The 20134-nt window shown below is 36.9% G+C and overlaps 1 protein-coding gene across 1 annotated transcript in view; it reads left to right on the plus strand.

Annotated features, from left to right (window-relative positions):
• The first annotated feature begins 1063 nt into the window (after positions 1 to 1063).
• Positions 1064 to 20134, plus strand: part of MUC2 (mucin 2, oligomeric mucus/gel-forming) — a 60627-nt gene continuing 41556 nt past the window's right edge. The window contains exons 1-23 of the mRNA XM_040065955.2: positions 1064 to 1133; positions 2711 to 2975; positions 5540 to 5654; positions 5796 to 5886; positions 6263 to 6372; positions 6594 to 6810; positions 7255 to 7380; positions 8063 to 8180; positions 8503 to 8641; positions 9185 to 9295; positions 10277 to 10346; positions 10700 to 10837; positions 11383 to 11547; positions 12122 to 12216; positions 13112 to 13242; positions 13881 to 14132; positions 15003 to 15055; positions 15327 to 15436; positions 15859 to 16010; positions 16451 to 16589; positions 17243 to 17353; positions 17652 to 17831; positions 18817 to 19056. Coding sequence (XP_039921889.1) covers positions 1064 to 1133; positions 2711 to 2975; positions 5540 to 5654; positions 5796 to 5886; positions 6263 to 6372; positions 6594 to 6810; positions 7255 to 7380; positions 8063 to 8180; positions 8503 to 8641; positions 9185 to 9295; positions 10277 to 10346; positions 10700 to 10837; positions 11383 to 11547; positions 12122 to 12216; positions 13112 to 13242; positions 13881 to 14132; positions 15003 to 15055; positions 15327 to 15436; positions 15859 to 16010; positions 16451 to 16589; positions 17243 to 17353; positions 17652 to 17831; positions 18817 to 19056 — 3198 coding nt within the window. The remainder of the gene's footprint in view (positions 1134 to 2710; positions 2976 to 5539; positions 5655 to 5795; positions 5887 to 6262; positions 6373 to 6593; positions 6811 to 7254; positions 7381 to 8062; positions 8181 to 8502; positions 8642 to 9184; positions 9296 to 10276; positions 10347 to 10699; positions 10838 to 11382; positions 11548 to 12121; positions 12217 to 13111; positions 13243 to 13880; positions 14133 to 15002; positions 15056 to 15326; positions 15437 to 15858; positions 16011 to 16450; positions 16590 to 17242; positions 17354 to 17651; positions 17832 to 18816; positions 19057 to 20134) is intronic.

The following is a 20134-nucleotide window of genomic DNA, read 5'->3' on the forward strand; positions in this document are numbered from 1 at the left end:
CTTCTCAAAGGAACTTTTCAGCACAAAGTAATGTGCATGTGGAAATATTGTATTTCTGAAGCAGCATTCTGAACTGGTTCCTGATTCTGATTTCTGCTTGCTTTCTTCTTCTCTGAAGAACCGTCCCATGTTTCTCTGCCCAAAGCAAAGCTGACCCTATAGCTTTTGTAGGATCTGATGTGGGACAATTGACTGTAAAGTTATCATTTATGTAGAAATTAAGCCAGCATGAGGAAGAATATTTAGGGGGATTAAGGAGAACAATGTTTTCCCATTTTCCTTTTTTTTTTTTTTTTTAACTTTTTCTCTAAAGCTTAATATTAGGTGAGAATCTCTACAACTTTGATGGACATTCTGTTGCACCATGATAAGGTTTGAAAGAGCGCCTCTTTTACTGTAAAATCCTTACTGTGTCACCAAGTCTCAAATACGTTTTGGGTGAAATATGCAGTGTGGGCAGTATTTTGGTTTAGATGTTCCCAAGAGCTTTAACAATTAAAGAATCCAATAATTGCCTGCAAAATAATTTTACAACACATGATGTACCACTTTATTTGTAAGGATTACTGTCAATTACAAAGAGCTTCACAAGCACCACTTATCTTTTACAGAAATCTTGCTATGTGATGATGAAAAATGAAAAATCCTCTGGTTTTGAAGCCTTTATTTTAGGGTCTCATCTTAAAATTTCTTCAAGAAATTTCTTCGTTCCACCACCCCAAAATTCATTATTTGTTATGGGAATTGCTGAAGGTTAAACTTGGCATGAACATTTTAAGGATTTAAAAGCACAGCATCCTGTAGATGAAATAGGGCAATAAAAAATTAAATGATTACTGAATCAATATTATACAGTTTCCTGTGTGCTGAATTCCTTCATTTATGGTGAAAAATGATTATCTGTTTACTTCTTATCTTCTGCAAATACCACGCCTGTTTTTTCACCCCTCCTCTTGTCTCCTCGCTTTGAATCTCCTCCCCTGTGATAACATCAATTGCCTCAGTGGGTACTATAAAAAGCCAAAGTTTCCAGTGGAGTTCCCATTCACCCAGCTTAGCCACCATGGGGCTAAGAGCAGCCAGCCTCTTCCTCCTCTGGCTGGCTCTTTCCTCTGCTAATGAAATAAGAAAAGGTAAGCTCTAGGGATGAAGGGGTAGCAGATTGCCTCCTGGAAAAGAGGGAGAGAGTTAAAATATCACTGCAGAGCTAGAATGAGGCCGTGCATTTAAATAATGCTCTGGAATTTTAGTATTACTTAAATTGCTTAAAATTTCAAATACTGAGGCTATATCGCTTGAGCAAAATTGGTAGATACTTTCTTTGGAGAGATTAGTGCCTATATCGACCACATTGATTTCTAGTTTGATGTGCTTGGAAAATATTTTCAATGTTGCTTTTCTTTCCATGCATTGAGTCTTTACTAAGTATGGCAACAGCTTGGCAGAAAGGAAGTGTAGGACTTTGAGGGGTTCATTGTGAAAGCAATGAAGGAAGTGGATGATTGTATCTTAGTTACTTTGGAACAACATAAATTGTTCTTCAAAAATGAATGTAATAACATTGGAAAAAGCTAATTTTGTCCTTTAGGACATTTTTAACCCTTTTGCAAAAGCTCCAGCTTACTGTATTTGCTATCAAATTTGAAGTGATGGAATGGAGCACTCATACTGAAAGCTGCTTTGTAGAGGAATAGGTGTTGAATTACATCCAGTGAGCAGGTTTGGGCTGTTGAGCTTGGTCTGCTGTGTCTTCAATTCACCAATGGGAGGAAAGTTTTACCTTGCATTTGGTCTTCCAGCTATGAGCTTTGGGAGGATCTCTGTGCAGCCTTCTGGGGAGGGAAGTATTCCAGCTTGGCTGGATGTATCTGGTATGATTGATACCATCAAAGTAGAGTAACCTATTTTCTTAGCAGTTTTGCTTTTTCATGTTAAATGCTGCAAGAAAATCTTGTGAAGATGAGAGATATGTCAAGATTCCCAAGGATGCTCAGCTTTTATGTTTCGCCCCTAATCTACAATATCTAGAGATTTATCAGATATTGTGTTAATTTGTATTATTTCTTAGTATCAATGGCAGGGAAAGGAACAAATCATCTTCATATTTTGCTATTGCAAAAACTTTTTTATTTCCCTCCTACCATGGCTATTTTCTGACTTATCTTCTGAAAATTTTCTGTCTTGCAGTAATAGAAATCACTACTGCTTTTAGGAAAATAAATAATTCCCTGAAATCTCCTGTTGTGCACAAGCTCTTTCATTACCTTTAAACTATTTGCCATCCAGAGTAGGTAGTACATTCTTGGTTTTCTACTCGTTTTGTTTCTAGTACATGTTGCACCAGGGAAGAAGATAGTTCTTGGAAAAAAATAATACTGTGATTCAGAATAAAATCATATGCTTGGCACAGAAGCCAATTTAGTGGTCAGTATTAAGTTTCCCCACCTCATGCAGATAAGTTCCTTCACCTCAGTGGTGATTATAGGATATACCTGGGTCTCAGAATTATTTGTTATTATCTTATTCTCCTTTAGATATTTTCCTATATTCCGATTACCTGGCAGACACTTGATCAGGCTTGAAATATATGGAATCACTGTGCACATAATTGCAAGTAGTTCCTACTGTAAAATGGAACACTTAGATTTTTTCACACTAGAGTGTTTCTTGCACTTCTTTTCATCTCTGTTTCTTTTTCATCACTTAACAGGAAGGACAAGAAGCCATGGCCACTATGTCTGCAGCACTTGGGGAAACAACCATTTCAAAACTTTTGATGGAGACGTTTACCAATTCCCTGGCGTTTGCGAGTATAATTTTGTTTCTGACTGCCGAGAGGCGTACAAGGAATTCTCTGTCCACATCCAGCGGGCTCTCAACAGCGATGGCCATCCTGAGATCCAGTATATTCTGATGAAAATCAAGGATATAATGGTCTACCTCAAACCAAACCTGGTTGTGGTGGATGGGCGGATGTAAGTTCCTTTACTATAATAGTATTTGGAGAAATGTGCTGGGAAGATAAAAGCAGGATTGATTCTTTATACAACTGTCTATGTACCATTACATAAACGGCTGCAAAGCATTTCCACAAAAAACAAACAAACAAACAAGACTTTTGAAATTCAGTGTTAAAATTACTTTGGGGAGGGGGTTTAATATTAGTTGTAATTTCTACACTGACATAAGGGATTATTTAAATGCAAGTCAGGAATAGGTTTGAGTGAATTGTTCTTCCAGTTGTGCAGAAAACAGTGCAGCTCATGAGCCAGATTTTTCGCTGTCATAAAATGACGTAGCTTTATTTATTTAACGGCATTATCTTGAGTTTACCTTAGCAGATGGTCTAGCAAATCCTTGAAAAGGAAAGGCATTTTTATGGGGTCTTTTCCTCTTATTTTCTGACAGAAGAGAAGTAGTTTTTTCTGATCTTCATTAATAATTCTTTAAGATCTGATGGCCATTCCTCAAGAGACTTTAACAGATATAACACAGGTCAAAATTTACACTGATTTATCTGTGGCAATAACTACTTTTTCAGACTCATCAGTGTTATTTTTCTTCTCCTATAACATGATTACACAAGAAACTCATCTGACACCATTACTGATGCTAAGTAGTGTCTTAGCCTAGTCTTTCTTATCATTAGCTTATCCTTGTAGTGTGTGCATTTATACTCCGAAGCAAGTGAAGCATGAGTTAATTAGTATGTTTTGGCATAACTGAAAAAAAGAGAACTTTTTAATTGTCATTGGAGACCTCAGTTTTGCCCAGAATTCAGCTTTTGCTCTAAAGTTTGGAAACCACTGCAATGACAATATGTTCAAAGATTGAAAGTAACATTCAATTTTCCAAAGATCATACTAGAATGCATAACAAAATAACATAAAGTTACAAAAAATGCATTCTTGCCTCAAATTGAAAAAGCAATTTTTATAGTATAATTTTATAGTATAATTTTTATAGCAATTTTTATACTCTTTATAGTGTACTCAAGTCTTAAAAAGAACTCCACGAAAAACAGGTTAGAAGTCCTTCTAAAACTGTTTCTCTTAAACTGAGCCATTTTTTTCTTAGATAGACTTTATTGTCATAAAACAGATCCCTGCCAAACAGGTTTTTGCTGCTCAGAGAGGTTTTGTTTTGTGGTTTTTTTTTTTGTTTTTTTTTTTTTTTTTTTTTTTTTTTTTTTTTTTTTTTTGGGGGGGGGCGGTATTTTGGGTTTGTTTTTTTTTTTTAGAACTTAATTTTCCATATTGATCCTGAAATTATGAATTATCAATTGTCATGTAAAATAGCATTTTGCAGTGCTGAAGTGAAAACTGTAAAGTAGGAAAGTGTATGGATTAGCCTTCAGGTACCTGATCCACTGATTGATTGAATGTCCTGCTATTAGAAAAAAAGATAAATATTCCATGCAGTGATAGCTAAAAGCTAAAAAGATGTCCAACATTTTATGTTCCTCCTCAAGAAACATAATCTTACAAATCTCAAGACTTCATTGTTTACTGGTGAACAGTGCAGTCAAGAGCAGAAATAATGATCTCTGAGTTTGCACCTAGATGTATAAGTCATTTGGGCACGTTAAAAAATGCCTGAAGTAAATAGCTATAGCAAATCCCAGTGACATAAAATCAGGAGATAAACCTCTTCCAGTCAAGAGACTAGTTAAGAGATGTGCATACACATGCGTGAATCCTGATGGATAGCAATTACATTGATACATCTGTAGAAAATTAATCAGTTATTTTGACTGGATTTCAGTTTACATTACCTCTGTTTGAACAGACTACAGTCCTCTAGGGGACTAGATTTTATAGGATGAGACTGCCTGCCACAATCCTTCTATTGCTGAATGAAATACAGCAGTTCAGTTTACTTGTAAGACAGACACAAATTGTTGTCATACAAAAATATCTATGCTCAGCCCTCTGCAAAATGTCTTCTGTCACCATTAACAAGCTCAGTCCTGTCCACTTAAAATGAAGTAACCACTGAAAGAGCTACTTAATTCATCTTAACATGCTTCCTTCTTTTCAAAATTTTGTTGGCAGTCCCTGTAACTGCCTGTGCATTATGAGCTCTCTCTTAAGGAGACAGTTCCTTGTGATGGAACATTCTCGCTGAAATGTCTATGAGATATTTTGGTAAAGAAACACTGTAAATTATGTTGTAGTTCCTTTCATTGATGTAAATTATTAGTAAGTGCTTGAGTATCCTCTGTTACTACCACAATGATGATGGTTTTTCTTTGATTAATTTGAAGATATCTGACATTTTGGGTTTTTTAAAGTTGAAGAGCCCAAAGTGTTGGGTAGGATTTTCCTCTGAAATTGTTTTGCCTTTTAAATGAGTATTTGCAATGAGTTATTCTCCCGGGTGTCAGACAATATGCCTCATTAAGACAAGGCATCCTGTGCAGTTAGGATGAGGTAGTCAGACTAGTTTCTCTATTCCTTGGGTTATTTGGCTTATTACAGACATTCATGTCAGCCCTTTTGTTTCCTAACTAATGCTAAGTCTGCAATTTCCTTCATAGTGTGAAGACACCTTACTACACCTCTGGTGTCCTCATTGAGAGCAATGAAATTTACACCAAGATTTATGCCAAATTAGGCATGGTCCTGATGTGGAACCAGCAGGATGCCCTGATGGTATGTATGATTAAAGTATTTTTAATTGGTATTTCCTGGGTTTCCTAGGATATTTCTCAGTAGGGGAAAAAAAAAAAGAAAAAAAAAGGAAGAAAAAAAAATAATTCTCTTATGTCTTTCCTTTTTCTTTTCATTATTTAGGTGGAGCTGGACAACAAATTTAACAACCATACCTGTGGTCTCTGTGGGGATTACAATGGAATTCAAATTTACAATGAGTTTATCAACGGAGGTGCGTCATCCCACCATACTGACAGTTGTCACCAAAGATAGGCTGACAAGCCTTGTGCATAAAAATATCACAGGAGAGCAAATTTCACTTGAGAGGTTTCTGCGATTGCTCTAGACTAAATATTAAGTTCCAGTGCTGCATTCCTGGTCTAAGTTTATTCTATTCCAGATTAATCTTTTTTTTCTTTACTTGTCTTCTTTTCCTGTTTCCCCTTTACATTTTAAAGCACAGTTAGGCATCATTCAGAGCGGGTATCTGTGTCTAAGAGGCATATTTGATACCATAGTAACTCTTTCCCTTGATCACTAGAGTTCCAGGAATCAGGTGCTCCTTGACAATTTTGGGGGCTCAGCAAATTCTCTATTTTTTCTCTTAGATACAAGCTACAACTCAATTACATATGGGAATATGCAGAAGATCAGCAAACCCAATGCCAGATGTGAAGATCCAGATGAAACTCAAGCTCTTCCAAGTTGTAATGAGCATGTAAGTATTTCTTGTGTTGGACTTCATTTACATGGGCACATGGAGACATCCTTTATCAACAGGGAGTTAGTTGCAAGGAGCTGGGAGGACTGTCCCTTCCAGGATAAATGGCTACTTTTTCCTAGGTGTTCAAAAGACAACAGGCTTTTTTGCAAGATAAGAAATTTCCAGAAGCTCAGATGCTTGCAAATCTCTTAAACATTATTCCTCTTCCTCCCCAGCGTGACGAGTGCCAGAAGCTGCTGACTTCTCCTGCATTTGCTGATTGTCGGTTACGGCTTAATTTGGAAATGTACATCCAAGCCTGCATGCAGGACAAGTGTGCCTGTAATGGGAAGCAGGACTCCTTCTGCCTCTGCAGCACCATCTCCGAGTATTCCCGCCAGTGTTCACATGCCGGAGGCCGCCCAGGAGAATGGAGGACACAGGACTTTTGCCGTAAGCTGCTACACAAATTTTACAAAGATCCAAATGTTTCATTCATGTAGGACCATGAAATTTAAATTCATTACATCTTTACAAAACTGTCGGCATGTATTATAAATTTCATACTGGCAGCGCTGAAAATATTATGTTCTCCCCGTTTTCTTCTTCTATTAATTTTGCTATTAAGAAATATTTTTCAGCAAATTCTGTTTCCATTTAAAAAACCTGAGATTTGATGCTGCAGGAGATGGCAATAATTTGATCTATTTGAAAACCAAAAGAAGTAAATATAAAAACTGGGGATAGCAGTTCAGAATTAGATGAACATGCTTTGCCGTGTGGAGTCTGTCTTGAGACACCACTGACTTGAAGGGAGTAGAGTGTATGATCTCTGGTTTCTCAGGAATGATGAACCTAACACTCAAATAACTTCTGGTGTCTTTCTTATTCTTTCAGCCAAGAGCTGTCCTGCTACCATGGTCTACAGAGAAAGCAGCTCACCCTGCATGGATACTTGCTCACACTTGGAGATCAGTAGCCTTTGTGAGGAGCACTACATGGATGGCTGTTTCTGCCCTGAAGGCAAGTGTTATTCTAGCTGTTGCATCTGGGACAAAGCCAAGAGCCCTGGCTAAGGAAGTCATACTAAAATACTACATGTAGTCAAATTCTATCTTAGAAACGAGTAGTGCTACTCATTGTTTTCCGCCCTAGAGGAACATAACTGTTAAATTTTCTAAGGAGATAATAATTTATTAATTAATCTGTTGTTTTATAGCTCAAACATATGAACACAGTGACAGGTAATAAACCTGCTTTTTAATTCTCAGCAAGTGGGCCTTTGATACTATATAGTAAATCATGCTTTATACATTGAATAGTTCTGAGACAATGGACATCATTTGCCCAGAGAGTGGCGGTGAGGGACAGAGTGAAATTCTCAGGCTTGCTGTCAACCTTAGGAAAGAAGATTACAGTGATAGTCTTCACAGCCAAAAAGACTAAAACCCAAACATGTGACATTCTGAGATTGTTCTGATATGCTTGCAATAACCTTTTTACCTGTGTATAGCTCTCTAAATGAAAAGATTTGGATTTTCAAAGCTGAATAAAAATGCTTTCCATCTGTCTTATATTACAAAAAATAGAGACAGTATTCTTCACAATTTAGATCAACTCAGCTTGTGTGGCAAGATAGAGTTTTTCCTCTGTGGAAATTGTTTATTTGACAAAGAGCTGGAATAATTAATTTTGTGTTTTATAGGAACTGTGTATGATGATATCAGTGGAAAAGGCTGCATCCCTGTTAACCAGTGCCACTGCAAACTCGGTGGAAAGACATATGCACCTGGAGAAAGCATTTCCAAAGAATGTGAAGAATGGTAAGGATGCTGGTTGTTGTACACCTCTCTTTGAATGATTGTAAATGGGTCTGCATTTTTCAAATCTCCACCTGGTCATGGGAGATGTCCTGAAAGCACTCTGAATTTAGTGTTTATGTTGCATGTCTATAGAACAAAATTTCTGAAAAGTTTTCTTGATTCTATGGCATATGTCAGAGGGAAAATCTCAAGGAAATGGTCAAGGTTACAGTTTTAAAACATTTGGGGATAGCTTGCTGGTTGCCAGATACACTAATACTTCCAGTGCTCCCAGCTCCTGTAATAACTACAAGGATTTTTGGTACTATTTGTCTGTTTGTAGCACCTGTGATTCAGCCAGATGGACCTGCAAAGATTTACCCTGTCCAGGCACATGCTCAGTGGAAGGAGGTTCCCATATTACCACCTTTGATGGGAAGAAATACACCTTCCATGGAGACTGCTACTATGTGTTGGCCAAGGTACTGTGGGGCTGTTCTCTTGTAGAGTAAAACAGTGTCTGTGGGCTCATGTGTATCAGCTGGGAGTTACTGTTCTATTCCACTTCCAGAGTGTGAGTGAAGCAGAAATGCTGGAAGCTGTACTAGAAAATTCAGGATTTATCTGTAACAGCCCTTAGGGGAAGCTGGGGACTTATTCAATGGGTGATTAACTCAGTGAGATAAAAGACTGCCTATGCTGTCATTATCCAGTGGAGTCCTTTGTATATAAGAAATCAAAAGGTCTGAGGATTAGAAGTTCTTGGCCACTTCTGTATTAGCTATTTCTAAGTCTGAGTGTCAAAGTCAGGTAGGGAAAAGAGGTAGGCAGCTGTTTCATTCATCCCTAAAATTCTGGTGTCTGTTCTCTCTGGAAGAGAGGAAATGAGAAAAGATGAGGAAAATGAGGAAAATCTTTCTGAGCTAGGAAAATTATTGTAACTGATGAATTTAATCTTTGTTGCGGAAATCATCTCATGGGTTTTTTGATTTGACTAATGGACATTTCTTTCCCTGTGACTATAGGGTACTGCAAATGAAAGTTATGCTCTCCTGGCAGAGCTGGCTCCCTGTGGCTCCGCAGACAAACAGACCTGCTTGAAGACTGTTGTGCTATTGGTGGATAACAAAAAGAATGTAAGTGCTGTTCTGTGGAGTCTATGTATTTCCCTTAATGTGGAAGAATACTTTTTTCTTTTGGAGTCCTTATTGTGGATAGATAAGGAAACTTAGGCAGGCTGACAAGCAGCTCCGGTTTCTGCCTCAAGAATTCAAAATAGACCTAAACTTAAGAAAAGATCAGAATCAAAACAACTGACATTTCCCCCTCTTCTTTCCTCTGCTCTGTGCGATATGATTATTCTCATAGAATTCCAGGCATCTGGAAGCAAGAGTACCATTATTCTCCCTGTCATACTTTTTTCTTAATTCAGATATAATTTTATAGATCTAATTGAGTATTTTTCAGAACAAATCCTGTCTTTGCATGGTGATACAATCCAACCGTCTCAAATACTCGTTTTATCATTCTCTTTATTTATGAGAATATAAAGACTATCTCTATATATAATTTACATACATATACACATGATTTTCCTTGTGTATTTATGGACTTCCATGTCATTGCCAGAATTACTAGAACATAAGAAAACCAAATCAAAACCCAATAATTTTAGGTTTCTATATGTACAGAGTAGCATTTTTTGAGGAAGTTTAATATACTGCTTTCTTACCATGTAAGAATCATGTTGACCATCACACAGAAGCAGTAGCACACGCTTTAATAAAGAATAAGAACTTGCTACAGATCCTGAAGACCTAATATTTTCTTCCACTAGCTGAAACCAAAGTGCCCAATATAAATAAGTTTTGCATTTCATTATTGCTATGAATTCTTGTAGGCAGATGTAAGAGAAACGCTAAATAGCAAGACAAAACCTTACGCGTACCCTACAGGGCTGCTGCCGTGTTCAATTTTCAGACAGACTTTTCCTTTCAAAAATTTGGAGTTCTAGACAGAGCCTAAATGTGTAAAATGTCCTTCCTGTTAATTTTCTTTGTATTAGTTCATTTTTCTCAGTCCCTGGAACCTCACTGATTCCATTTGCCATTACACAGGTGGTGGTTTTCAGATCAGACGGCAGCGTGCTCCTGAATGAGATGACAGTGAATGTACCTCATGTGTCAGGTAAGGGAGACAGCCTTGTATGTCAAGTGTCACACACCTGACTTCTCATGTAGGGGTGTATTTTTATAGAGGCAAAAGAAGAGAGATATTTAGCACTTTCCAAACCTGGCTTCAGGGTGTGGGCATGCCCATTTGGTTCTGATCCCAGAGACCAGTCTTTATTAGTAATCAACTTGTTAAATTTGTGAGGACCAGCATCATATCTAATAGGCCAGTGATTTTTAAAGGAAAAAAAAAATTGATACTGGTCTCAGAGATTTAATGCTGGGTGATACATGAGAATAGAATAAGAAGTATTTCTTTTGGCAGCCTGCGTGTCTGTTTGCTAGAACAGTTTACGTTTTGTTTTTCAGCCAGCTTCTCAGTATTCAAACCATCTTCCAGCTACATTGTTGTACAAACTTCTTTTGGGCTTCAGATGCAGATCCAGCTGCTTCAAGTCATGCAGCTGTTTGTGACTGTGGATCAATCAGTTAAAGGAAAACTTCAAGGCAAGTATCTCTGCAAATGGGAAGCAAAGCCATGCTGTTTCACAGATGAATAGTCATCTATTCTTTATATGACTGATAACTCAAGCTACTTGTTGATTCAAGGGGAGAAAACGGAAAGAAAATTGACTCAAGCAAACTAGAAATTTATTTTTATATTTTGATATTGAAATGACCTATCACTCTAGTGTTCGTATGCATATGTTTCTTAGAATATTTCTTACTTTTGTATTCAGTTGAATTTATAACTATCCACAAAACCAGGTTTTTGGTGTGCTTTGTGGTTTCAATATCATCAGAAAGCATAAAAAACATGGGTTAGGTAGTAATCTCTGGGAGCACAGATATCTTCATAATTAATATTGAAGATACTGAAGATTTAAAATGGGGCTTCTAGATCTCCAGTATTTTAATGCAGTAGTGTGCATTAAATTGATGTGGAATAATCAGCTGTTTCTAATGTTTGTGATCAGTTGTCCCTTTCCTTTGACCTTTCAGAATGAGAATAAGTAATGCTTATGTGAAATTTTTACCTTGTTCTCAAATAGGTCTTTGCGGAAACTTCAATGGAATGGAAGGAGATGACTTTAGAACAACCAGTGGGCTGATTGAAGCTACAGGATCTGCCTTTGCTAACACGTGGAAAGCCCAGTCCACCTGCGCAGACCAGGCAGAAAAGCTGGAAGACCCCTGCAGTCTTAGCATTGAAAGTGGTAAGCACAGTTATAAGTCAGATGGTTGGCTTCTGCCGAGATGAGCAGTGGCTGCTGAGTGTTACTGCAACAGGCGCATAAGAGTTGTAGTGGGGCATTGAAGATTTTTTACAGGACTGTAAAATTAATTATTAATACCTGCAAGTATGTATACATACAAGCACTTCATCAAACTGAAGTGAAAATTTAAGGGGTGATTGTAAAAGAATCCTAGGGTGGAAGAATGGGAAAAACAGTCATTAATTTGTATTATCTGGAAAGACAGCTTGTATCTCCTAGCATTATCTATCCTTATGTTTAACTTAGCTTTATGGTCCCCTAAATGGAAAGAGCTGCCACAATTCCATGTGTACAAGTTGCAAAAGTATGGTGCAATTTTTGATTTTAAGATCACATGTCTCTGAATTGAGGATTAGAAACACATATGTGGTGACTGCATGTAGTTTCTCCATGTCCCAAAACGCGCACACAGTTCTCTCATTTGTCTTGCTGCACTGCATTTATGTGTCAGCATAATTAGGCATGGCACAAGGAAGATAAGGAAATATGATGAATTTCTCTAATTTTTGTGCAGCAAATTACGCTGAGCATTGGTGTTCTTTGCTGAGAAACCCAAAAGGTCCTTTTGCAAGATGTCACCTAGCTGTTGATCCTTCAGAATACTATAAGGTATTGTAATTTTACACTATTTTAGTGCTGCATTATTTCAGATGGTTAACTGTAGACATTTATCAGTTTGAACATTTGAGACGTCAGTGAGTAGCTTGACCATAAGAGATGCTGAGGTTTTTGCGTTGACTGATTCAAGCATCATAGCATCCAAAGTATCTCATATGATGAGATACTTATGGGCTGCTGCTGAATAAAAATGTACATTTTTTTTTTTGCATTCTTATGTTTCATGTTTCATGTACAGTTTTATTGGCTTGGCTATTTGGACTGAAAGGAAGATTCAAGAGTTGCAGATGTGCACAGTTCAAGCCTACCTTTAAACATTAGTTTCTAGAAAGTTTGGAGAAAAATTCCAACGATATATTGGTTGGAATGTAACACCAAATCATTTTCATGCCAGAATCTCCATGAATTCTTTTCCTATGTGCTCATCTCTGTTGAGCAGTGAGGCTTAACAAAGGAAAAGGAATTCCAAAATCATTGCTTATACTTGAGTATGAGCTCAAATGTAAGGGTCTTCATAGACCTGGTTAATATTTTGCCTTTATTATTCTAGTTTTTGTGGATCTCTGCATTTCTAATTAGTAACTGAGAATTAATTGTATCAATATCCTTTGAAAAAGGTGTTCTTAGGAGTGTGGCTACTTTTTAAAGGTTCAAGAGACTTGGCTTAGGCTAGAATGAGCATCCAAATATTTTCATTGTGTATGAAATTAAGCAGCACTTTAAGTCTCTGGTCTTTGTTCATTCTTTCCATTGTTCTCTGGTCATGGGAATTAGTACAAATAACATCAAGAAAAGCAGACAGGACATTTTGTAGCAATCAAGTCACAATTGCCCATTGATTTCCTGTGGACTTAATGACCCTTTTGTTCTTCTTTTTTTTTTTCAGAAATGTAAATATGACACCTGCCTCTGTGAAGACAATGAAGAATGTTTGTGTGCTGCCCTGTCCTCTTACTCAAGAGCCTGTGCTTTCAAAGGGATCATACTGGGAGGCTGGAGAAAGAACGTCTGCAGTAAGTAGTGGAACAGTAATCCCTGTGGAAATAATTAACCATGAGAAATAAGCAGGCTCTCTCTGAATCTGGTTGTCAGTGATCTCATGTTTAGGGATTTGGTGTATCTTAGAAATGTCTAATGGACCTAAAAGAGACAATGCTGAAAATGTTTGCTAATTCATGTTATATTCTTCAGATGTAATTTGAAGTGTTTAAAAGTAGAAAGCAGTATTTTCAACTTTCACCTTCTTTCCCCCATCTAGCTCATATCATTCCATTTACTAATGGAATCCCTGGTGTCAGTGCATTTATTTATCAATGTCTTTGTTTCTGATCATGGTTAGTTTTCATCAACAGTTCAGTATGTTTGAGACTAGGTAAACTCCTATTGTGCTCTATATCTGATTATCAGGATGTGAAACAAATGGAGGAATGAAAGTAGAAACTATTAGCAGCAGTTAAAAATAAGCCTTCAACTGGTAAAGTAGGTTAGTGTTTTACTTGTGACTTCTGACATTTTTGTATTTTAATAAGATCCAAGGGAATGTTTTTATCACTACATTTGGCACAGCCAAAGAAACCAGAATGGAAAATGTCAAGGTCAAATTGTCCATCCTTCATCCCATATTTAACATTTTGGGTTTTTTCCCCTCCAGGCAGAGAAGCATCTTCTTGCCCAGGAAATCAAGTCTTCCTTTACAACCTTACAATGTGCCAGCAAACCTGTCGTTCCCTTTCTGATGGTGAAAAGTATTGCTTGCAAGACTTTGCTCCTGTGGATGGCTGTGGCTGCCCAGCCAATACATACTTGGATAACCAGGATAACTGTGTGACCATCTCCCAGTGCCCATGTTATTACAAGGGATCATACCTGGAACCTGGGCAATATTTCACAAAAGATGGAGAACGTTGGTATGTTTTATTTTGGCTTGTTTGTGGAGAAAAAAAAAATCCCTTTAAAAATTACTTATTAGGTGTAAGATGCTTATTTACTGCATTTCACAACATCTTCATGCTGAACAAAGCATTATCCTGTTGCAATGCAATTTATCAATAATTGAGAGTTGCAGCTTGCTCTGGAGGTGTGAGTACTGGCCTTTTCAGATAAAGGTTATTCTGAAGCTGCAGTATTAATAAGGCTTTGTTAAGCAGAAGAGTGAAAGGAAGATAAAAGGCCAACTATGTGTTATGTTTGCTATTCTAGCAGACACACATTGCTTGTGTTTTCTACTGGTGGAAGGCCCCCTTCATATGCATTTACTGTAGCATATGCTTTTGAAAACAACATTCATGATTCTGTTATATTTTGCCATGATCTCTGGCAACAGTTTGCTGCCTGAGTCATCAGTGCAAACTGTGAAATGCCTTCTCTCCTCCAGCAGTAGTATATAGTTCAACAAATTTGCAGCATATAAATTGAATAGGCATGAAAATACACTGTGTATCCAAATGGAGACTTTGATTTAAATTACCATTATTATCTGTGTCATTATTATTTAATTACTGAGTTGTCATAAAACATGGTATTAAAGATTAATGGAATTGCTGTCATTCCTTAAAACAACCTTTCTGTGCATTATGCCTAAAATCTTGCTACACTTTTTCTCAACCAAAAAATTAATGAGTATGATTCAATAGAATTGACCTTGAAATTTCGGTAGAAATTATACAGGACATTTTTAATAGATACTCTCAAATTTGTATAAGCAAATCCTTAGACTTAAATTGAAGTTATTAAGTTTGGGTTTTCTTTTTTAATTTCTACTTACTTCACTTTTCTAGTGTTTGCCGAAATGCAAAGATCCAGTGCACTTCAGTGAAAATAAGAATGAAAAGTAAGTGACATTGTATAAACTAAACCAGAAAAAAACCCATAACCAACCTCCCAACCCAAACCTACTTCCCTTTTGAATTTTCCATTTACTTGTTTTGCGTGTTTTTTTCTCTTTATGTAAAACAGTAACACATGTTCACTTTGTGCTCTCTTCACTGAGCCTATATTTTTCATAAGGATAGACTGAGATTTCTGTCTCACAAACTACCACGTTTCATTCACATTTCTTTTGCCTTTTCTTGATTCATCTAAACCAACAATGTAACTTTCAGGTGAAAACGAATGTTCTTCTAACAAGACATTCTTCGACTGCAATGCATTCTCGAAGTGGACTTCGCAAACACCTCTACAACTCAGCTGTCATACTCCTCAAACTGATCATGTATGTATTCAACTTTTATTTGTGTCTTGCTTTCTTTATTCTGTACATGAATGGGCTACACAGCAAGTACAGTTCTAACTGTTTATTTCTCTTTGATTTAATCTGCCCATTACCCTTACCCCCCCCCCCCCAATGATATTAATATTGCCATTTTCACCATGATTCTACTTAAGGTTTCCCTCTCCTCTTTTCCTTTTACTGTGTCTTCAGTAGAGTAGTAATTTCCAAGGGAAAAAGAATTCTTAGACAATCAAAAAAGAAAGGAAAAATACTAGAAACCTAGAAAAAAAGAGAACATTATAAAACTAATCAATATTAGACTGTATGGTTGTAAATCCAGTTTTTAAAGAGTGCTTGTGAATAAGTGGAATTAAGATGCAGTGCTTTGTCATAAGGTAACCATTTCTCCTTAAATTCCTTAGTTCCAGACAGAATGTATCTCCGGCTGTGTGTGTCCTGAAGGTCTGTTTGATGATGGCAGAGGGGGCTGTGTTGAGCAAAAAGATTGCCCATGCATTCATAACAATGAGTGGTATTCTTCTGGAGACAAGATAAAAGTGGACTGCAACACCTGGTGGGTTACAAGTGAATACTCTCTTCTAGAATATATTCTATGCAGTATATTCATAGTCATGTCTAGGCTTATGTACTACAGTAGCTGCAAAAGCTGGAAGTATCTTCCTTAATTTTCAGGAATACTTATTGCTATCTCAGAAAATACAGATTCTGCTGAAAGTATGGGGGTAGTAGCTACCTTCTGACTTCAGTAGGCATCACTTGTTGGGAAAACACACTCATTTTTTAAAAATAAATGCTATCAGGTCTAAAGATTTTAGCTCAACAGAGTAAAAATCATGTTATAGGCATAAAAACAGGCTAAACAATTGAAGTTGAGGCTTAGATATTTTGCACATTATCACATTATGTCAGGCAGCCACTTGGTTTGTTCTGCAGTTTTTCAAACTGCACACTCTTGGTGAGATCTGCAAATTCAACTTCTCTGCTCTCTTCTAGCACCTGCCAGAAAGGGGTTTGGAAATGCACCGATGATATGTGCTATGGGACTTGTACGATCTATGGAAGTGGCCATTATAACACTTTTGATGGGAAATTCTATGACTTTGATGGGAGCTGTGAATATGTGGCTACTCAGGTAATGCTCATCAGGAGGGCTGAGAAGGAATTTGATTGCCTTGAAAATCTACTTTCCCCTTTGGTTTTGTCATTTGTGGCTCTTTTTTTTTTTTTTTTTTTTTTTTTCTCCTCTATCTCTCTCTCTCTCTCTTTTTTTTCTTTTTTTCTTTTTTCTTTTTTTTTCTTTTTTTCTTGTTTTTCTTTTTTTCTTTTTTTCGTTTTTCTTTTTTTCTTTTTTTCTTTTTTTCTTGTTTTTCTTTTTTTCTTTTTTTCGTTTTTCTTTTTTTCTTTTTTCCTGATACAGATAGCATAAATTACATATAACAGAACTATTTTACAGTGAGGGCTAACATCATTTGTGAAATATATCCAAATTCTATGCTTAGAAACCTGAAACTTATATTTAAAGATATATTCCTCACTTTGTTTTATTGTCCCACTCTTTTTCCCAGGCTGAGACTGTGTTAACTGTTTATATGTATGCATAGAAGTATGCATATATGGCTGTGCATCTGTAAAAATATGTGTGTGTAGTATCTCACATTTGGAGGAGCAGTAACTATTTATATATTGTGAAGATTTAAATGGTTGCAATTATTATGAGATAGAACTACAATGAAATAATCTACCTAATTTTCTCATGTTCTTTTTTTTTTTTTCCTTTATCAATAGGACTTCTGTGGTGACAAAAATTCCAGCGGTTCATTCAGTATCATCACAGAGAATGTCCCCTGTGGAACTACAGGAGTCACCTGCTCAAAGGCTATCAAAATATTCCTAGGGGTGAGTGATGATAGTCAGTACATATCAGTAAGCATTACCAAAAATGTAATGCTCCAAAGTTGTGCCTCTAAAAGCAGCTGTAAAATATTAGAAGCCCTATCAAATTATTCTGTAAAGGTGTAGGTTCTCAGGCGATGAAAACTCTCTCAAACAGAAGTGCTATACCACTCCCTGCCATCTTGGAAGTCAACCCAGAGTTTGAGTTATTGGTTTCAGAATGAGTTGCATTGCTACAAGTGTCTAATATTTCATCTCATCATAGAAGTTAGTGTTACAATACTTCTCTTTTATCTTTCAGAAAACTGAACTGAAATTGGAGAACAAAGAGTACAAAGAAATCCAGCGAGACGTTGGCGATGATGTGCAGTACTGGAACAGGACAGTCGGCCTGTACCTGGTTATTGAGGCTAGCAATGGTGTGATGCTGATCTGGGACAAAAAGACTACTGTTTTCATCAAGCTGAGCCCTGATTACAAAGTTAGTGCCTGTCTATCTTTTTTCTGAAGTAATATTGTGAATAACAAGGAAACATAAGTGTTCTTTTATTCTGACTCCATGTCTAATTCCTATATCCTCCATGCACTGATGATCAGGTTGCATTATTACCATCACAGCTTGCAGAAGTGCTTCTGGGGTTTCTTACAGTCTATCAGAATGCATTGCACAGAATGCATATGATGTAATTCCAATAGATATAAACATTTCTGGCAATATTTTTGAGTTTGTAAGTATTGATATATGAATGATATAGCAAATCATTCAGAGTAATTTAAGGGGTGTGGACTGACTGCCCATGTGCTTGGAATGCTACATGCAATCTCAGCCCTGTGTTAAAACAAAACTGCCTATGCAATGTATGGCCATGATTCTGGTTCCTGAAATTCAGCATGCTAAATTGGAGAATATTGAGGCATTGTACAAACAGTGACATACTGCTTCTTGAGGGGACTGGTGGGGACTTAAATAACACTACCAAAAATTCACCATTGAGGGCAGATTGATACATTTTCTTTTAAGAAAAATGGGTCCCTGTAATTTCGTTTCCATGAATGAAGAAATGGTGCTCAATATGTTAGAAACACTTAACAGAAACAGCTTTGAGCAGAAATTAATTCCCTCAGGCTTATATTAATAGGTAAATTAAGATAAATTGAGAAGAATGGTGTAAGAGGTGTAAGAGGCTTGGGCACCCTTTAATGTTTTAAGTTGACATGGAGACAGAGATATGGAAATACACTAGATACATTGATTTCAAGGAGGGAAGACATGGCAGATGAATAATTTGATGAGGACAGACAAATAAAAATTTATTTTCTGTACAAATTATTTGACAGTAAAGATGAAAGTCATCCTTTACACAGACAGTCATTTGTAGTTTTTCACGTCAATGTTTTGCTCTTACTTTACCAGAGGCTGTTTCTCACTTCCATGGTATATTTAAAAACTCGATTTTCTTTTCCAGGGCAAAGTGTGTGGTCTGTGTGGCAACTTTGATGACAAGGCAAACAATGACTTTACAACAAGGAGTGGACTGCAGGAGACTAATCCCCTGAATTTTGGAAATTCCTGGAAACTATCTCCCATGTGCCCAGATGTCACACAAGAGATTAAGCCCTGTGATCTGAAACCACACCGGAAGTCCTGGGCAGAGAAAGAATGCAGCATCATCCAGAGTGAAGTCTTCAAAATTTGTCACTCCAAGGTTTGTAGAAGACAGTAGATGATGGGACAGCACAGTGCATTTCTGATAATGCAGAACTAAAAAGACCATCAGAAATTAATGAAGAGATGGTTAAAAAGAGTGATCTTCAATTAAGTCTTCACTACAGCTACTTGTGTCAGCACATTTCATGTGGCTTTAGTCAAAGTAGTCTCTGTGGCAATGGGATTGTGTCAGTGGTGGTGGCAACTGTACAAACCCATATTCATCACCATAGTTGCACTGCTACTATTCTGCAAGTTAGCTTCAGAAATGTATCCTGAACAGGTCTGTGTCTGCTGCAGTTGCACTGTCTCTTGTTGAGAGACAGCCTGTATTACAAGGATCTTACAATTATCAGACCCATCTCCTGATGGAAATTCATACTAAGCACGTAAGGGGGCTGTTGAAGAGGCTACTACTTCTTGTAATATTCAATCCACAAAAGGATCTTCTTAGACACCACTGACATCACATAATTTATACAGACAGCTGCTGGTACTGTGCCTCCAAATTGCCACAGCAAACACTGTGACAGCCCACACCTTCCAGAGTACAGAGCACATAGAGCACTCCTCCTTATTTCTCATCCCTTTCCTGATGTATTACGATATTAACAACAGTTTGTTCTTAACACAAACAGTTACTAATTTAATTAATTTATTATATGTTTCCATGTGGTTTATTTTACTTCAGCAGCAAAAATCCAGTCTAAGTTTCTCCTCTTGCAGTCTCAAACAAACAAACAAACAAACAAAGCTTTTTTTTCATGTGACATTGGATGAATTCCAAAAACTGAGAGGCACAAAATTATATGCTTCGCATTTGCTGTGAATGCAGTCTTTCTGACATTGTTCACCATTTGGTTGGCAAAGCCTGCTGGAAGATAAGACTTCGCTGGCATCAATTCAACATAGTTTTGGGAGCCCTAAAAGGGAATTCTATTAGAAAATGTGAGCACTGCCAAGGACTCTCACTTTGTTTTTTCAGTCATAGCAACTTATGAAGGAGCTATATTATTTTAAGTCTATTATTCCCAAAAATATATTGAGCAGCTTCAAGCTTGTAAATGTTTGTGATT

The sequence above is a fragment of the Hirundo rustica genome, chromosome 6 (assembly GCF_015227805.2).
Source record: "Hirundo rustica isolate bHirRus1 chromosome 6, bHirRus1.pri.v3, whole genome shotgun sequence".
NCBI lineage: Eukaryota > Metazoa > Chordata > Aves > Passeriformes > Hirundinidae > Hirundo > Hirundo rustica.